The sequence below is a fragment of the Microtus ochrogaster genome, unplaced genomic scaffold (genome assembly GCF_000317375.1).
Source record: "Microtus ochrogaster isolate Prairie Vole_2 unplaced genomic scaffold, MicOch1.0 UNK8, whole genome shotgun sequence".
Classification (NCBI taxonomy): Eukaryota; Metazoa; Chordata; class Mammalia; order Rodentia; family Cricetidae; genus Microtus; species Microtus ochrogaster.
Genome location: NW_004949106.1, coordinates 10,422,140 through 10,438,404, shown reverse-complemented (window position 1 = coordinate 10,438,404; position 16,265 = coordinate 10,422,140). Strand labels below are relative to the sequence as shown.

General features: G+C 37.7%; 1 protein-coding gene across 3 annotated transcripts in view; it reads right to left on the bottom strand.

Moving 5' to 3' along the window:
- Nucleotides 1–16,265, bottom strand: part of Tpp2 (tripeptidyl peptidase 2) — a 63,705-nt gene that overhangs the window by 39,664 nt on the left and 7,776 nt on the right. For all 3 annotated transcript variants that reach the window (XR_001229389.2, XM_005366399.3, XM_005366400.3), the window contains exons 2-7: nucleotides 15,089–15,217; nucleotides 7,848–7,943; nucleotides 5,722–5,826; nucleotides 3,715–3,839; nucleotides 2,099–2,262; nucleotides 190–344 (exon numbers count right to left, since the gene is read on the bottom strand). Coding sequence is in view for 2 of the 3 variants with exons in the window: in XM_005366399.3 (XP_005366456.1) it covers nucleotides 190–344; nucleotides 2,099–2,262; nucleotides 3,715–3,839; nucleotides 5,722–5,826; nucleotides 7,848–7,943; nucleotides 15,089–15,217 (774 nt within the window). In the remaining variant the exon portion in view is untranslated. The remainder of the gene's footprint in view (nucleotides 1–189; nucleotides 345–2,098; nucleotides 2,263–3,714; nucleotides 3,840–5,721; nucleotides 5,827–7,847; nucleotides 7,944–15,088; nucleotides 15,218–16,265) is intronic.

Sequence of the window (16,265 nt, the reverse complement as noted above, 5' to 3'; positions counted from 1 at the left end):
AGGCCAGAAGAGGGAACCAGAGCTCATTACAGATGGTTGTGAGCCACTATGTGGTTGCTGGGAATTGAACTCAGGACCTCTGGAAGAGCAGCCAGTGCTCTTAACTTTTGAGCCATCTCTCCAGTCCCATTATATAGGTTTCTAAGTTCCTAAATTATTAACCTATATCAAGAACTTCCAGACACTCACAGCTCTGATGAGGCCTGTGCCTGTTTCCATGGTGCTTAGCCTTGTATCACCAATCTTAATGGACAGAATTTGAGCACCAGGAGCAACTCCATTCCGTTCAGGCTCCTCTGGAAAATGCCCAGCGGCGATACTTGCTACATGGGTTCCATGAGCTCCTATGGACAGAAATAGAGTGTGTGAGCATAAGATGAAAAAAGTCATCACATACTAAAATCGTAACCATTTCAACATGTATATTATGACAAAAACAATTTAACAAAAACACAACCTGATCACATATCTAATATTATCTCAAATATATTCCTACCATTCACACAAAATCAACTTAAATTACATATATTTGCTTCTCTACACTGGATCCTACCTTGTTTATAGTAAGTAAAAAATGTAAGCCATAGAAGACAGCCAATATTTGCAATACATACAACCCATAAGTAACCTGTATCCAAAGTATGTTTTAAAAAAATCTTGCAAACCCAACAAAGAAAGTAGAAAAAGGAGTAGAAATACCTGTCCACCAAGCAAAATTTGAAAAAACATTCCACAAAAAGGATGTCCATAAGACATACAAATATGAAAACATGTTTCACTTCATTGGTCATCTTGGGGTTAGACCTTATTGTCACAATGAAGTATCTCTCCATATCTTTAAACATAACTAAGATATTGAAGGCTGACAATAGTTTAGAATATACTTGTTTGAGAAATTTGAACACAGGGATTCTTCTGGACTTAGTAGTCTTGCTTTTGCCAAAGTACCCAACAGACATGTGCAAACATGTTCACCAAGGCATTCAGAAAAATGTTCATGCCTACATTACTTATATAATTCAAAATTCCAAATAGCTTAGGGTTCACTAAAAGTAAATGGATATTTAACATATCAATCCACAGAATTGACATAAATTAATGTGAACTAATATGAATCAAAATGAAGCTTACAATAAGACTGAATTAAAGTCTCATATAAAAACTAGGCTAATTCCATTTATATAATTGGAAAAAAAAAAAAACCATGTGGAAATTGAGAATATTTTTGTCAGTTCTGACTCAACACAAACATCCCCATACGGTACAAAGTAATAAGGAATATAGTAATGAAAATCAAGACAGTAGTTAACTTGGGAGAAAGGTAAAGGTTATTAGTTTTTCTAATGTTAGCACACAAAATACTGCATTTCCTTATGACATCTTTCTATGTTTACCATACTCTGATCTCATTCAGTCCTCATTATCTTCTTCTGAATCCTGGCATCTGCGGTCTTTGTCAACACAGCCCACTGTACCGCATTCTCTTTCTGTCTCCTCAGCAGCCCACCCTGAAGGCCTGAGCATCCTCTTTCCTCTTGTTTCTACACCTCAGCATAAAACACCCAAGCCTATCTACAATATTATTTGCATGTCCTTCCACCTTATACAAGTGTTTTATGATAGATATATTTTCACTAAAACTCATATTTGACATTTGTATATATTAATTTGATTGTGTAATATTTTATATCATAATAAAGTATTAAAATCTCTCTTGGATCATTATCTAGTAGTACACCATTGAGCAGTCAACTTATATGTCTTAAGTCTGTACTTATGGGTGAATTCCTCAAGGGTTAATATTTGCAAGTAAAATCACTTCATATTTATTAATGGCTTTTCTGATGTTAAGATTTTGCTTTATTTATGAACTATCTCTACACAGTCATAACTTTAAAAGATAAGAGAGTCAAATTTCACCAAAGTTTCTAGGCTTGGTCCTTCAGTAGAAATTTCTATGGTGAATTCACCAGCACCTCACTCTAACCTGCAAGGATTTCTATGATGAATTCACCAGCACCTCACTCTAACCTGCAAGGATTTCTCATTCAGCTACTGTACGGCTATCTCTCACTAGTAAATCTCATAAACCAGATACCTCCACTGGTCACAATGGAAAGCAGGTTTCCATCATCATAAATATTAACAGAATAATTCAACATCTCAGCTGTGCCGAAAGAGCCGTATTCTTGGGCCTCTTTGTAGTTTCTCAACACAGTACATTTACTCAAGTCTCCGTTTTCATTGGAATCAACACAGGCTCTGTTGAGAAGGAGAAACAGGTATTAAATTTACCCTTCCACTCTTGCTCTGAAGATCACACCATCCAGTTTCTCAGTCATCTTCTCACCGCTCAATTCCAAACCTACATTCCTTCGTTTCAGACTGAGCAGTTAAGCTTATGACAGAAACCTCCAGAATCCAGTGCTAAAACCAGGACACTGATGGTCACAGATGGTATAGAAAATTATCTGGGCAGGTGAGAAATGAAAACTGAAGCTTGGGTTGGAGTGTGGACTAGCTTAGACGGCTCAGACACAAAGGACAGCCCTGCCAATTTCAGTGCTGGTGCTGTGACTCCAGCAGCCGCCACAGCTGCCTGCTACCAAATGGCTAAAAACTTCAAACTGGCCGGGCAGTGGTGGCGCACGCCTTTAATCCCAGCACTCGGGAGGCAGAGGCAGGCGGATCTCTGTGAGTTCGAGGCCAGCCTGGTCTAAAAAAACTAAAAACTAAAAACTAAAAAAAAAAAAGCAAAAAAAAAAAACACTTCAAACTGTAGTCACATACAGCTTTAGGAGAACATTTTTTTTTTTTCGAGACAGGGTTTCTCCGTAGCTTTTTGGTTCCTGTCCTGGAACTAGCTGTTGTAGACCAGGCTGGCCTTGAACTCAGAGATCCGCCTGCCTCTGCCTCCCGAGTGCTGGGATTAAAGGCGTGCACCACCACCAGCTGAGAACTTTTTTTTTAACAAAACAAAATTTCCACCTTATTTTATGATTCTCTTCCTACCTGCTGCTTACCCATTTTATTACTGTTAAAATTATTTTAAACAATTAGTCTGTTTAAATCTAATTAAAATGTCACAAATGTTATATAAAGATCATATATATATTTGTTATTATGTTTGTTTGTGTATGTGTGTGCATTTTGAGAGAGTTTTATTACACGGCCCCAAATGGCCTGACAGGCACTAAGTAGCCCATGCTGGCCTTGAACTTGTGGCAATCCTGTCTTAGCCTAGTAAGCTCTGAAACTGCATATATCCACCATTACGCCTAACCCAGGACTGAACACTTAATTACTGTGCTGTGCTGCCAAGTTAACTTAGCTATTCTATCTCTATTTAAAACATCCAAGTCCACATTTTCTTCCTTTTATCCTTGATTTTTTAGTGAATACGTTACATTTGTGGTTACTTTGCAAACTGCCCAGTTTTAAAAAGGAGCATTTCCACATATCTCAGTGATCAACCTGCCAAAATGTGGTTAGTCATGTAAGAATTTAAAAAACAGTAAATGTAATGCTTAACGTAAAAAATACTAAGTTCAAAAGGCTTGCCCACGGATACCAACAGCTGATTTGTCTCTCACACAATGTTGCTAAGTGATATGATTATATAAACCACAACTTTTTGCAGCTTTGAGGGTTCACAATTTTTAGGTATATAAAAGCATTTTTAATGAAGAAGATCCACAAAATACTTGAGATTACCTCCAGGTCTCACCATCATGCCACACCAAACAGTCATACACAGGGCCTGGATCACTATACTTTTTCTCAAAAGAATTAAGTAATTCCACTTGACTTTGCAGCTCTTCCTTGATTAGCTTATTGCCCTATTAATCAGAAAACAGATTAATATTAGAATATTTTTGTGTATATGAGAGTTATTAACATATGTACGATCAAAGACAGTGTTGAACAAATAGAAAAAAAACCACTTCACTTCGGAAAAACATAGTAAGAAAACAATGCTTTTGCAGTGTTGGAGACTGAGTCTAGAGCCTTGAGTATGTAAGGCAAGTGCTCTACCTCAGCCCAGAACTCCACTTTTGATTAAGAAAATGTATATATTCATAATAAAAGAATAAAAAGGGATAAACACTTCTTTGTGACTTGTTCCGGGGATGGCATAATAAAAGCTTTCCTTTGGCACTTATTACCATGCATGGGCTGTCCAAATCTGCTGCACTTAGCATACCATGTTCATAATAAATAAAAACAATGCAATGTAAGCCCCTAAATCAGTGTCTACCTCTGATTCCATGAAAAACTGTTACATTACTGGGAGACCTGAATTTTAAATTACATTTTCATTGAATATTTCCAAAGGGTGTATTAAATTATTATTAAACTTAACTGTATTTTATTCTTTAAACAAGAATTGTCACTATTCAAATTATACTATGACGATGGTTAGAACTGTTTAAAATATTATAATTTTGAAAACTATGGGAATGACCTGGGAATGCCTCTTTCTGTCCCTGAATCGAGGTGTAACACCGAGAAGAAAGCACTGAGGAGACTGTTTGCATTTTCAGTGCTGTAATCCTAAAGTGGACTTTTGATAGATAAATACAGTTTGGCTTTTCTTCTTAAAAAGCATAAAAGCAAATAAAAACCCACAAAGACATTTTTTGCACTTATAAACTGACTAAAAATGAAACAGGAGGGCTCAATGGTTAAGAGCAGTGCTACGCTTGCAGAGGACCAAGGTTTACTTTCACCCACACAGTGATGCATAACTGTGTAACTTCCATTCCAGACAAATAGCTGCCCTCTTCTGGCCTTAGAGAACATCTGTATAGGCAAACACTCATACACACATAAAATAATAATAAAATTTAAAAAATTAACGGGTATACTTACATGCCTCTGGTGGGAATATAAACAGGCATTATCATGATTTACAAAAAGCTATACTCAACAATGTTTTAAATGATATTTTTCTTTTTTGAAGGATTTATTTTGTACCTAGAATCCCACCACTCAGGAGGCAGAGACAAGTCACATCTCTGTGAGTTTGAAACCAGCCTGGTCTCAGAGATCCAGAACCGCAAGTTCCAGAACAGCCAAGCTACACTGAGAACCCCTGTCTCGAAAACAAAAAGACTTATTTCAATTTTACGTTTGAGTGCTTTGGATGCATGTTAAGTTCTGCACCACCTGATGCCTGTGGAGGCCAGAATGCACTGGATCTCCTGGAACCAGAGATACAAACTAATTCTGGGTCCTCCTTGAAAGCACCAAGTGTTCTTAACTCTGAGTCATTTCCTTAGCTCCAAAATGACACTATTCTTAACACTCAAAAAACAAAGCCAGTACCAACCTGCAAAATGAACAAACTGTATTACAGCCATAAACAGAAGTGTAATGACCTGTACAGCTTCATCGCACAGACTTCAAAGAGGAAAGTCATTCTACAGGGTTAGAGGACAGGGTGAGGATGTCTCGGGGAGGACAAACCAGAGAGTGGCTAGGAAGAGGCAGAGGAATTTCCATGTGTAGCTGGTAAAGATTCATGGCTATGTTTTAAAATAGTCATAATATATATATGCAAATTGGTACAGCATAAATAACAATGTTAGAACTGGTAACTTTAACCACTGAGAAAAAAGCTGTCAAGGAAGGAACCCTATGAAAATGCAGTCTACTGAATCCTTTAGAGTACTGATATAAGTCTTTGAAACATTTAAAATAAAAGTGAGTAGCACCAACTTGGGAAGAGCCATTGTTGGCAATATCAAATTCTTCTTGTTTCCTACAAGCTTCTGCAAGCGCAACTCTATGAACAGGATCCCAGATTTTTTCTTTCCGTTCTTTCTGCAAAGGCAAAAAATTGATCTCACAATCAGGCAGACAAACTAGTAAGGTAAACAAACCTATATGGTTATGGTTACACCCTGCCAGCAGTTCCGGTATTACAAAATTCTGAAACAAAGGCTTACCAAAACCATTTCTAGTGAAGGTAATAAAGAAAATCAATTAATGAAGTTGGTTAGGAGAACAAGTTTATCAAAATATTTTTATACAGTTATTTCCCAATTTATACCCTCCCTTCTCCACAATGTAGTATGCCACACCAGGAACCCTGTTTAGTACTAGAGGAGCAGATACCCACCCCGGACCTGTACAAAGCTGGGAAATGCAGAGAGGCAAGGACAAAGTCATGACTAAGGAAAGACTGCAGCTTCACTGGGAAGGGCAGGCGTCCTCAATCATCCCTGTCCAGGATGCCCCACACCTTCAATTGGACAGGGTTCCAGGCTTCTGACATCGGTCCTACTTTAGCCGTTCTTCACCACAGTATCTCCTAACGAAAGTTTTCTAGATAAAAGAATCCTTTCAAACAGGGCGATGGTGGCGCACGCCTTTAATCCCAGCACTCAGGAGGCAGAGGCAGGCGGATCTCTGTGAGTTCGAGACCAGCCTGGTCTACAGAGCTAGTTCCAGGACAGGCTCCAAAGCCACAGAGAAACCCTGTCTCGAAAAAACCAAAAAAAAAAAAAAATAAGAATCCTTTCAGTAATCTAGTAAACTGGATTATCCATGAAGAGTCCACTTTAACTTTATGATCTATATTCACATGTCAATTTGTTCCTTATAAAAGCTGACTGAACATAATACACAAATAAAAAGGCCCTGACATCTGTATGTTTATATTCAATCAAAACTATGTGCATTAAGGTAAATGTTGGCTCATGGATCTGTGATCAGATGACAGCACCCACATCTGCATCAGCATTACTGACAATCCTACACCTTGCTTTACAACTGAAGTACTGGACTCACATCAGCAATCAGTGTCACAGCAGTGTTCGGAAATGGCACTGTGCAACAGAGTAACCCACAGCAGTTCCCTTAATAGAGCAGACATTGAACTCTTCAAACATTTGCATCATCACAGAAATTGTCACTTGACAGCAACTCTTTAAAGCAAATTCCTAGCCACACTTAGCTCTTCTTTCTCTAACTACAGACATGTTTTATTTTATTCACGTAGGTGTATGTGTGAATTTACGTGAACTATGTGCATGCTGATGCCCATAAGCCAGAAGAAGGCATCAGATCCCCTAGAACTAGAGTTACAAGTAGTAATAAGACATCTGTGGTTAAGAGAACTGCCTGCTCTTCCAAAGGTCCCGAGTTCAATTCCCAGCAACCACATGGTGATCCTCATAACCAACTGTGATGAGATCTGGTGCCCTCTTGAAGAAGAGACCTGGTCAGTCGTCCTCCTGAGCTCAGACCATGAGACCCAATATGAACAAGTTCAACAAAACCGCCATATACAGGCAGCCCATGCATGCTTCAGCATTGCCAGGACATAAATTCCATTTTTTTCAAAAATTTCATGAGTCATCTGATATGGGTGTTGGGAACTGAACCTGGGCTCGATGCAAAGACAGTAAGCTAAGCTGTTGCGCAATCCCTCCAGCCCAACGTGTGCCTCAAGCATGAAGACCAGACAACAAGATAAACGGGGCAGATTTTCTTAGAGGACACAAGAACAAGAATCAAGAGATCTATTCTTTAACAAAGTTCTTAAAAATCTAAAGCTCAGTTTATGTCATCTACCCATAAGAACCCCAAATCCTGAGTTCTAGTTTAGTTTTGCTTTATTCTTCCTTAAACTAACTAACTAGCCCATGCACCCAAGACTAAGAATGACTTTAAGTAAAACACATACTCTTGAACAGTCTTTCAAAGTCCGAGTCCCTAGAAGATTTAAGACCTCATGACATTTACAAGACCAAAATTTAAATTAAAAAAAATCCTTTTTCTTCAAGTAGGAATCTAAGCATATAATACGTGCAAACAACTGATTGTGGGTTTCTCATTACCTGTATTCTTTCCTTGAGAGCCTTTGGATAGAAGTCATATCCATTTTTAATGCCGATATGATATTTTCCCGAAGGATTTGTCCAGCTTGCAGGAATCTGCAGGTAAAACAAATTGCTCATTCACTTGCTTCTCAATGCCAATGATACACCACTATGGGATCAAACTATCTCACATCCACTCTAGTAGGCTCACTGTGGGTAAAGAGGCTTATGTATTGGAGAAATACTTTTAATACTCTAAGTGGACACTTAATGTCACTATGGCTTTATAGTTTATAAAATCCTTTGAAAATATATTACTTCGTTAAATCACTATCATTATTAACCAATTCTTAAACACTGCTGACGCCTCATCTCTCCCTTTATCACAGTTGTGCCATTAAGAAGCAGGGAGAAGAAGCAATTTTCAGAACTTACCCCACACTCAGACCTCCTATTAGAGTAAGACCGTCATTCATCTACAACAGCAGCATACAGACAGTGCACAGATATTACATATGGCTCGTTGGATCCTTATGGACAAAGCACTATAAAATCATGCTAATTTCACTAAGATCTCTAACACTCTCAAATTATCTCATCATCTGTAAAAATAGGTTTTAATAGAAAGATGAAATGAAATTACTTATATATAAACAGGAAGGTAAAAAATTGGAATCTAGTTCCATCATGGGATTCAGTTAAAAAGGTACGAGATTTTAGACCAGACAAATGTGGCTGTGACTCTCAACTTTACCACTAATGGGGGGGGGGTACATTTATTTCCTCTTGTGTGCAAGGAAAATATATCCCATAATCCTAACCTTATGACTGTATTTTGGGGATGGTGATGGGGTCTCTCTATTCTTCTTGGAAGCAATGTAACACAGTTTCAGAGAAGTTGATAAGCAAGCAAGCACTCCATGGAGAGGGGAAGAGTAGGCTGTCTCAAAAGTGAGGTGGCAGCACTGCAGTTCTAATACATATGCCTTAGAGAAGTGTCTATGAATGTTTATGTGGGTGACATCTTCATGCACATGTCATTTACCCTCTTCTCTTCCCAAATCATGGTAGGATGAAATAGCGGAGCCAAGGTCTTTTGAGAATGCAGGCACTTTTAGTGCGTGTGTGGGAAAATACCTGCCACCTTAGCTTCTGACGTTCAGAACAACCAACCTTATCAGCAGCCTCAAGGCCATCTAACCACAAAAGGGCATTATGAAATGGCAAACGTCAAGCTACATCAGCAGTTTCCCTTTGAGAATGACTGCTCTCGTGCTCTCTGTTGGCTGACAATTTCTGCTTCTTCAGGATGAAGCCTGCCTGTTATTCTAGACCTTGATTTATATGAAAGCTGGGATCTGCAGTAGACAGGCAGGCTGCTCCACCACTCATGTCTATCTATCTTCAACAGTGAAGCTGGGGATCATAACCACCTTATGATTCCTATGAATCATAAAATGTAATGAATATCAAGCAATTTAAAATATCAGAATCTATTCTGATTCATCCTAATTATGAAAAACAGCTGTTAGCTTTGTGCTAAATACGAAGTTGAACTGCCAATGAACATCTGGCTGTCCCATGCGTTCAATCCCAGCAGCCGGAAGCAAAGGTAGGTAGATCTCTGTGAGTCTGCGGCCTGCCTGGTCTATATAGTAAACTCCAGGACAGGCAGGAATACTCAGAAACCCTGTCTCAGAACAAAACAAATACAACAAAAAATCCTCACTTGTCTCACTGATAGTCTCTTTCTCCAACTCATTCCCACATTTCATAGAAATTATTTCCTACATAAGAAAACTTTTGGGTGAAAATTTCATCATATTAGACATATGAAAACTATTATTAAAGGCCTATGTTTTAACTAATAATTTGAGAGTCAACTGGCTGGATATTAAATCTCATCCATTGTCAGAAAAAAACATTCTTCATATTCTTAAAATGCCTTGACATAACAAAAACAATGACAAAATGTTCCACAAAGTGCCACTAGCAGGCAACACAAGCGTTCACTGTACATGTACCTCTATAAACTGGTGAGTGACAAGGGAACATGTTCAAAAGGCCATGAGATACCAACTAATAAGGAAAAGCAAAACTCAAAAGCTATTCAACATATCTAATCACATTAGTTAGCATATATAGAAAAATCAATGAAAATAATCCTGTGGTTAATTTATATTTAACTATAAATAAAACAAAAATTCCACAGGGTCATAGAAGTACATATATCTCAAAAATTAGTATTATCTAGCTTCCTTTAAAGGTAGACTAGCTATAAAAATTATATACAAAAAACTCAAAGAGAATAAAAGTCATGCTACGTTAACTTAGGCAATTATGGAATGTCATTTTTTCTATTTAAATAGTATACACTTTGAAGTTATGTGTGATATCTTTAGCAAAGAAATATTTAAAATGGTTTAAACTACAGATAGTAATTACGATCATCTTTCTTACAGGTGTGATGTATATCTGATCTGTGTGAGAGTATGCACATGTTGTACATATGAAGTACATGGAGGGCAAAGGTTGATGTAGAATTTCTCTACTGCTCCCCATCCTGTTTTTTGAGACAGGGTCTCTCAGTAATCAGAAGCTAAGACAGCTGGTCACTGGGATCCAGAGATCCTACTGATTCTACCTTGAAGTGCTGAAGTTACTGCTGAATGCTACCACACTGCAATTTTAGATTGGTGCTGGGGATCTGAATTCAGGTCTTCATACTCAAATAGCAGATACTTCATCTACTGAGCTATCTCTCCAGGTCTCCATGGAGATCAACTTTGTCTCATTTTTTGAAGACAGGATATATTATTTTGTATATAAACCCACTTTGCCTGGGACTCAAAAATCCCTGTCTGGAGTACATAATCTCATTATTATAAATTATAGTTTGTTTCTAAAACTCTTAAACGAGGTTGCCTAACAAATAGGACATTTTTCTTTTTTTAAAAAATATTTATTTATTTATTATGTATACAATATTCTGTCTGTGTGTATGTCTGCAGGCCAGAAGAGGGCACCAGACCTCATTCCAGATGGTTGTGAGCCACCATGTGGTTGCCGGGAATTGAACTCAGGACCTTTGGAAGAGCAGGCAATGCTCTTAACCACTGAGCCATCTCTCCAGCCCTAGGACATTTTTCTTAATGAACAAACAGCACCCTGAGTTGTTTCAGTCTTGCCGGCTTCACAGCACACGCCTATAAAGTCACACACACTTCACAGCACATGCCTATAAAGTCACACACACTTTATAGCACATGCCTATAAAGTCACACACACTTCACAGCACATGCCTATAAAGTCACACACACTTCATAGCACACGCCTATAAAGTCACATATACTTTTTGCTTTGGTTATACTAAATCTAGTCACACTCTTCTGTATGCCTGTATTAAACCTTTTCATAAAAGGTTTCAATTTTTGAGGCTAAATAGAGATTATTTTTTAAAAGGTTTAGCTTCAGTGTGGTAAAGTGAGAACAGCACGTATTGAGAACTGAGTGGGGAACGACTGGACAACCACAGGACAAAGAGAACGAAGAAGTAAGACTTAAAGGTGAGCCAACCTTTGGACTGCTAACACGACACTGTCACAGACAAATTTCCCAACCCAGAAAGTCTCTTTCTCCCCCCACCCGCCATGTCTTACATAAGTTCATGGCTTTCTCTTGGCTCAAATGTCTCCTGTGAGCTTGAGGACAGACAGGACTGCTAACAAACTTTGAAGGTAGCCAAGTTAAGAGAAAGACATGAGAATTACTGGGGAACTAAAGGAATGTTAATGTGTGATGTAGGCATACTAGATTTTCTTATGAAAAAAATGAGACTCCAACTTCAAACTAAGTATTAAAAAAATTCCGGTCAAATTCTCTAAAACAAATAAGAAAAAACACAACTTTCTAGGTATACTGGGAATACTGTCATATTCAGTCATACATTTAATTAATTTTAGAGCTTTGAGTTTTCATTAAGTATATACGTATATGTAAAAACTGAAAATTTCAATTTAAAATAGAAAATGGATATATAAAAGAATGATACAAACTAATAAGAATACAATGCGCAGTTCAGTAGCATTAAAATGAAACAAAACAAAAATGAAAAGGGTAAATGAATGTTTAATACTTCATACGAAACCCAAAAGCCCAAATCTGTGAAAAAATGGCTGATCTCATTAAACAAGTGCAAATTAAACTTACAACATGATATACTGAGATTCCCATCCTTTTTAAAGATTTTTTTTTTTTAAGTTCTGAAAATTCCAAGTATTTGAAGTTAAAAGCTGGCCAGGCACGATGGTACACACCTATAATCCCAGCACTTGGGATGTGGAGGCAAGAAAATCAGGAGAGTACAAGGCCAGTCTCAAATAAAAGGTAAAGACATTAGTAATGACCTAGTAAAGCTGTATCTCCATGACTCAGCAATTCTTCTGGCACACATCCTGGAGACATCCGCACACATACACAGGAAATATGCATAATGCTTTCAAAACAACTCTTACTCAACAGTCCCAAACTGCAACAGTTCAATACACAGAGCAAACAGAATGTGCTGTATAGAAATCTTATCATATTGCTTAGCAATGAAACTGAACCAATTATCGCCACATTCAACAACAATAAAGACCAGTCAATCTGAAATCTTGCACACACCAAGAACAGATACAGAAATGAGGGCATCCGGGAGAAGCTGAAAAGTAGAGGAAACTAAATACTGTGTGTTATTTATCTGCACAAAGGTGATAAAACAACAAACAAAGATTATCACAAAAGTTGAAACAGGTTATGATATGGCAGAAAGAAGTAAAGCTTGTAGAGGACTATCATCCAAAAACAATGGCTACCAAAGTATTACATGTACTTGGTCTTAAACAAGAAGAATGAGGCTCTGTTGGCTGTTTATGAGCTATTTGGAAGAAGGAGAAGATAGTAAATATCAAGACAGATATTTACTTCACTGTAACACATGGCTAAGTCAAAGGAACTTATTGTACTACTTTCAGAAAATGGTGTCCTGAAGAGGTAAGGAGAGCCAAGTAGCTATGGTACCAGTGACTGACACTACAAAACATCTCAGCCAAGTGGTGGTAGTGCCTTTAATCCCAGCACTCAGGAGGCAGAGGCAGGAGGATCTCTATGAGTTCAAGGCCAGTCTGGTATAAAAGAGCTAGTATCAGGACAAGCGCCAAAGCTACACAGAGAAACCCTGTCTCAAAACCAAAAAGAAAAAAAAATTCTCAATACCTCTGTAAGTACATTTTATGCATGAATGGAGAAGGGAAAGATTGGTATAAAGTCTATATGAAGAGCAATTGGTTTCCACCATCCTATTCCACAAGCTATCCAAACTTAACCAATCAGTATCTCCCCCTGAGTGGACTAGGAGGCTGGTCAAGAGGTCAACTCTATAGAGAACGTTCATAGCAAATGAAGCGATAACACATTCCGGAGAACAGTCTTCATGTGAGCAACAGGCAAGACTATCATGTCTTAATTGCTTTACCTTATTTATTAAGGAATGATATATTACATAAAACTTCTACCTTTGAGCACTAGTGACAATAGTTGTTCATATAGCTTATTGAAAGCTTAGGTTATTACAGTTATCTAAAAATAAGCAACTAAGAATAATTATGTAGGTCTAAATCTGCAGGGCTCACTAGAAGTGTGATCTACTGTCGTAGAGTAAATGAATGTACTTCAAACTAAGTCTGCTTCTTCTAAAAGATTAAATATAGCCGGGCGGTGGTGGCGCACGCCTTTAATCCCAGAACTCAAAAGGCAGAGGCAGGCGGATCTCTGTGAGTTCGAGGCTAGCCTGGTCTACAAGAGCTAGTTCTAGGACAGGCACCAAAGCTACAGTGAAGTCTTGTCTCAAAAAAAAAAAAAAAAAAAGACTAAAAGTAAAAATCATTCTCAATTCTTTTGTCATCCTCTAAATGGATTAACCAGTAACTCATAAATAGCTCTGTGCTTGTTTTATATCTATTGTCTCATGCTTAGTTTACACATTCCTTTCTACCAAGAACAAAATAAAGCAAAGCCAGTCATTTAAGTTGGTAAATTGTAGGGCCTAAATATTTCTTCATGGTCAGGTTCACTGAAAAAGTGATGAAGGCAAAAAAACTATGTAGGTGGTTACTTTCTCTTTTTTTTTTTTCTCTTCCAAAGTTAAAACCATTTGTTGACCTCAATTTTAAAAAAAAAATCCGAATTATAAGTACTTTACTGAACAAATAACTTCTAAGATGGCCCTCATGACCCACACCTTACAGTATGCTGTCATGAATACCTCTTCCAGGTGTCTGCTGATTACTGCCTGATTTCCAATGAACAGAATACAATGAAGAGATGGACTATCACTTGTAAGCTAGTCTTATAAAAATCCATGACTCTCACCGTGATTATTCTCTTAGACTCTTGCCCTGAGAGAAGACAGCTGCCATGCTCACTATAAAACAACTCTGTCAAGAGGGCCATGTGGCAAAGAAACAAGGGGTAGTGGTACAGCCTTTAACCCCAGCACCTGTGAAGCAAAACAGGCAGAACTGGGAACAGCCTGGTCTACCTAGAGTTCCAGGACTGCAAAGACGACATAAAGAGACCCTGTCACAAAAAGAACAAAATAAAACAACCAAACAAATAAACCAAATTATGTCCACGGAACAGCCAACTTCCCAATGCTCACTAGCTAAGCCTTTAAATGAAACCACAACCATGGTCAACAATTTACAATTTCATGAGAAATTCACAAATATAAGCTGTTGGGAAACTCCACCTGAACCCAATCTTCACATTCCAGACCCCTGCCTGAGAAACCCAAGGGGGAGGCCCCTCCCCCTGAGATGCTCAAGACCACGAGTATAGGTCTTTATATCCAGAATTGACCCATAGTTTCTCCTTCCTTCCAAGACTACCCAGAAGTTGCTTTGCTCAGATTAAAACCTGGTCTTATTAATTCAGTTTGATTTGGCTTATTACATCTGTGGAGGATATCCAATACTTACCATAAACATCCATCAACATGACAACCTATGTTCTTAGAAGACAGTAATGGAACGTCTCCTTATTTTATCCTAAGGGTTTTGGGATAATTCACTTTATAAGTAACAGGAAAATACTACTCTAGTGCCAATTTAAGTTTAAAAATATTAAGATGTTTTGAAGCAACATTACAAAATGAAGGAAGAGGGGAAAAGAACCAACAAACTAAAAAACCCATTCAATAAGAAGAGAAATGTTCCAACCTTAAGCACTCTTCCAGAAAGACCAATAATTTCCCCATCTTTTGGCTCTACTTCTGTAGCAGTATTCACATCACCACTTCCTGTGGTATCAATGATGTCAATGATTTTTGGTTTTCCATCAGTTGTAACCTAAAAATTGAGACAAAGAAAATGAGTTAGATTTTGTCTTTAAAGAAAGTAATATAAATCCATGTATGTATACACTATATAATATATATATAATTGCCTATGGAATCTTTCATTTATATTAAAGATAATATAATTAAGAGAAAAGTATAGGGGCTGGAGAGATGGCTCAGTGGTTAAGAGCACTGGCTGCTCTCCCAAAGGTCCTGAGTTCAATTCCCGACATCCACATAGTGGCTCACAACCATCTGTAGTGAGATCTGGTGCCCTCTTCTGACATCCAGGCATACATGCAGACAGAATACTGAGAATACTGTATACATAATAAATAAATAAATCTAAAAACAAAAAACAAAAAAAGAGAAAAGTATAAATAAACACTAAAGAAAAAATTAAGTCATGGAAACAATATACAACCCTTTAAGTGATTTCATATATTTCTTTAATATTTGCAATCTTCTGGGTATTGGATAAAGCAGCTGTCAGTACACAAAAATTCTTTATCTTACAGCAGGGTGAGGAAGTAGACAATAAATAAAGACATAAAATACTGAGAAATTAAGCTAAAGACAGGAAATAAGAAGTACTGATTTATCCATTCTAACTTGGTTGGTCAAGGAAGGCCTTGCTGAGGAGGCAACGTGTGAGCAAATATCTGAAGAAAAGTATGCTCTGGGCTGGGTAGGAAACAGTAGCATTTTATTACTCAATGTCGAACCAGTACTTCAAATTTCGTAAACCCCAAGTTCAAAGGTTAAACATTCCCATATTTGTTTTGCTCCCAATGTTGTCCTTCTAAGTACCATCCCACACCAGTTGCTCAAGCCATGAACAGAAGTGTTTCTGACTATCTCATTTATGTCTTGCACCACAGCTATCAGGAAGTATTTCCTCTACAATGAAATTCAAATCCATTTTTCTACTTTTTATCACCATTGTGCCAGCTTGCCAAACCACTGGCATCTCTTCCTTTCGTAATGTACACATCAGCTTCTTAAATTGAGTTGAAACTCACTCTTTATGGAGGTCCTGTAACTTAATGTGTGGAATA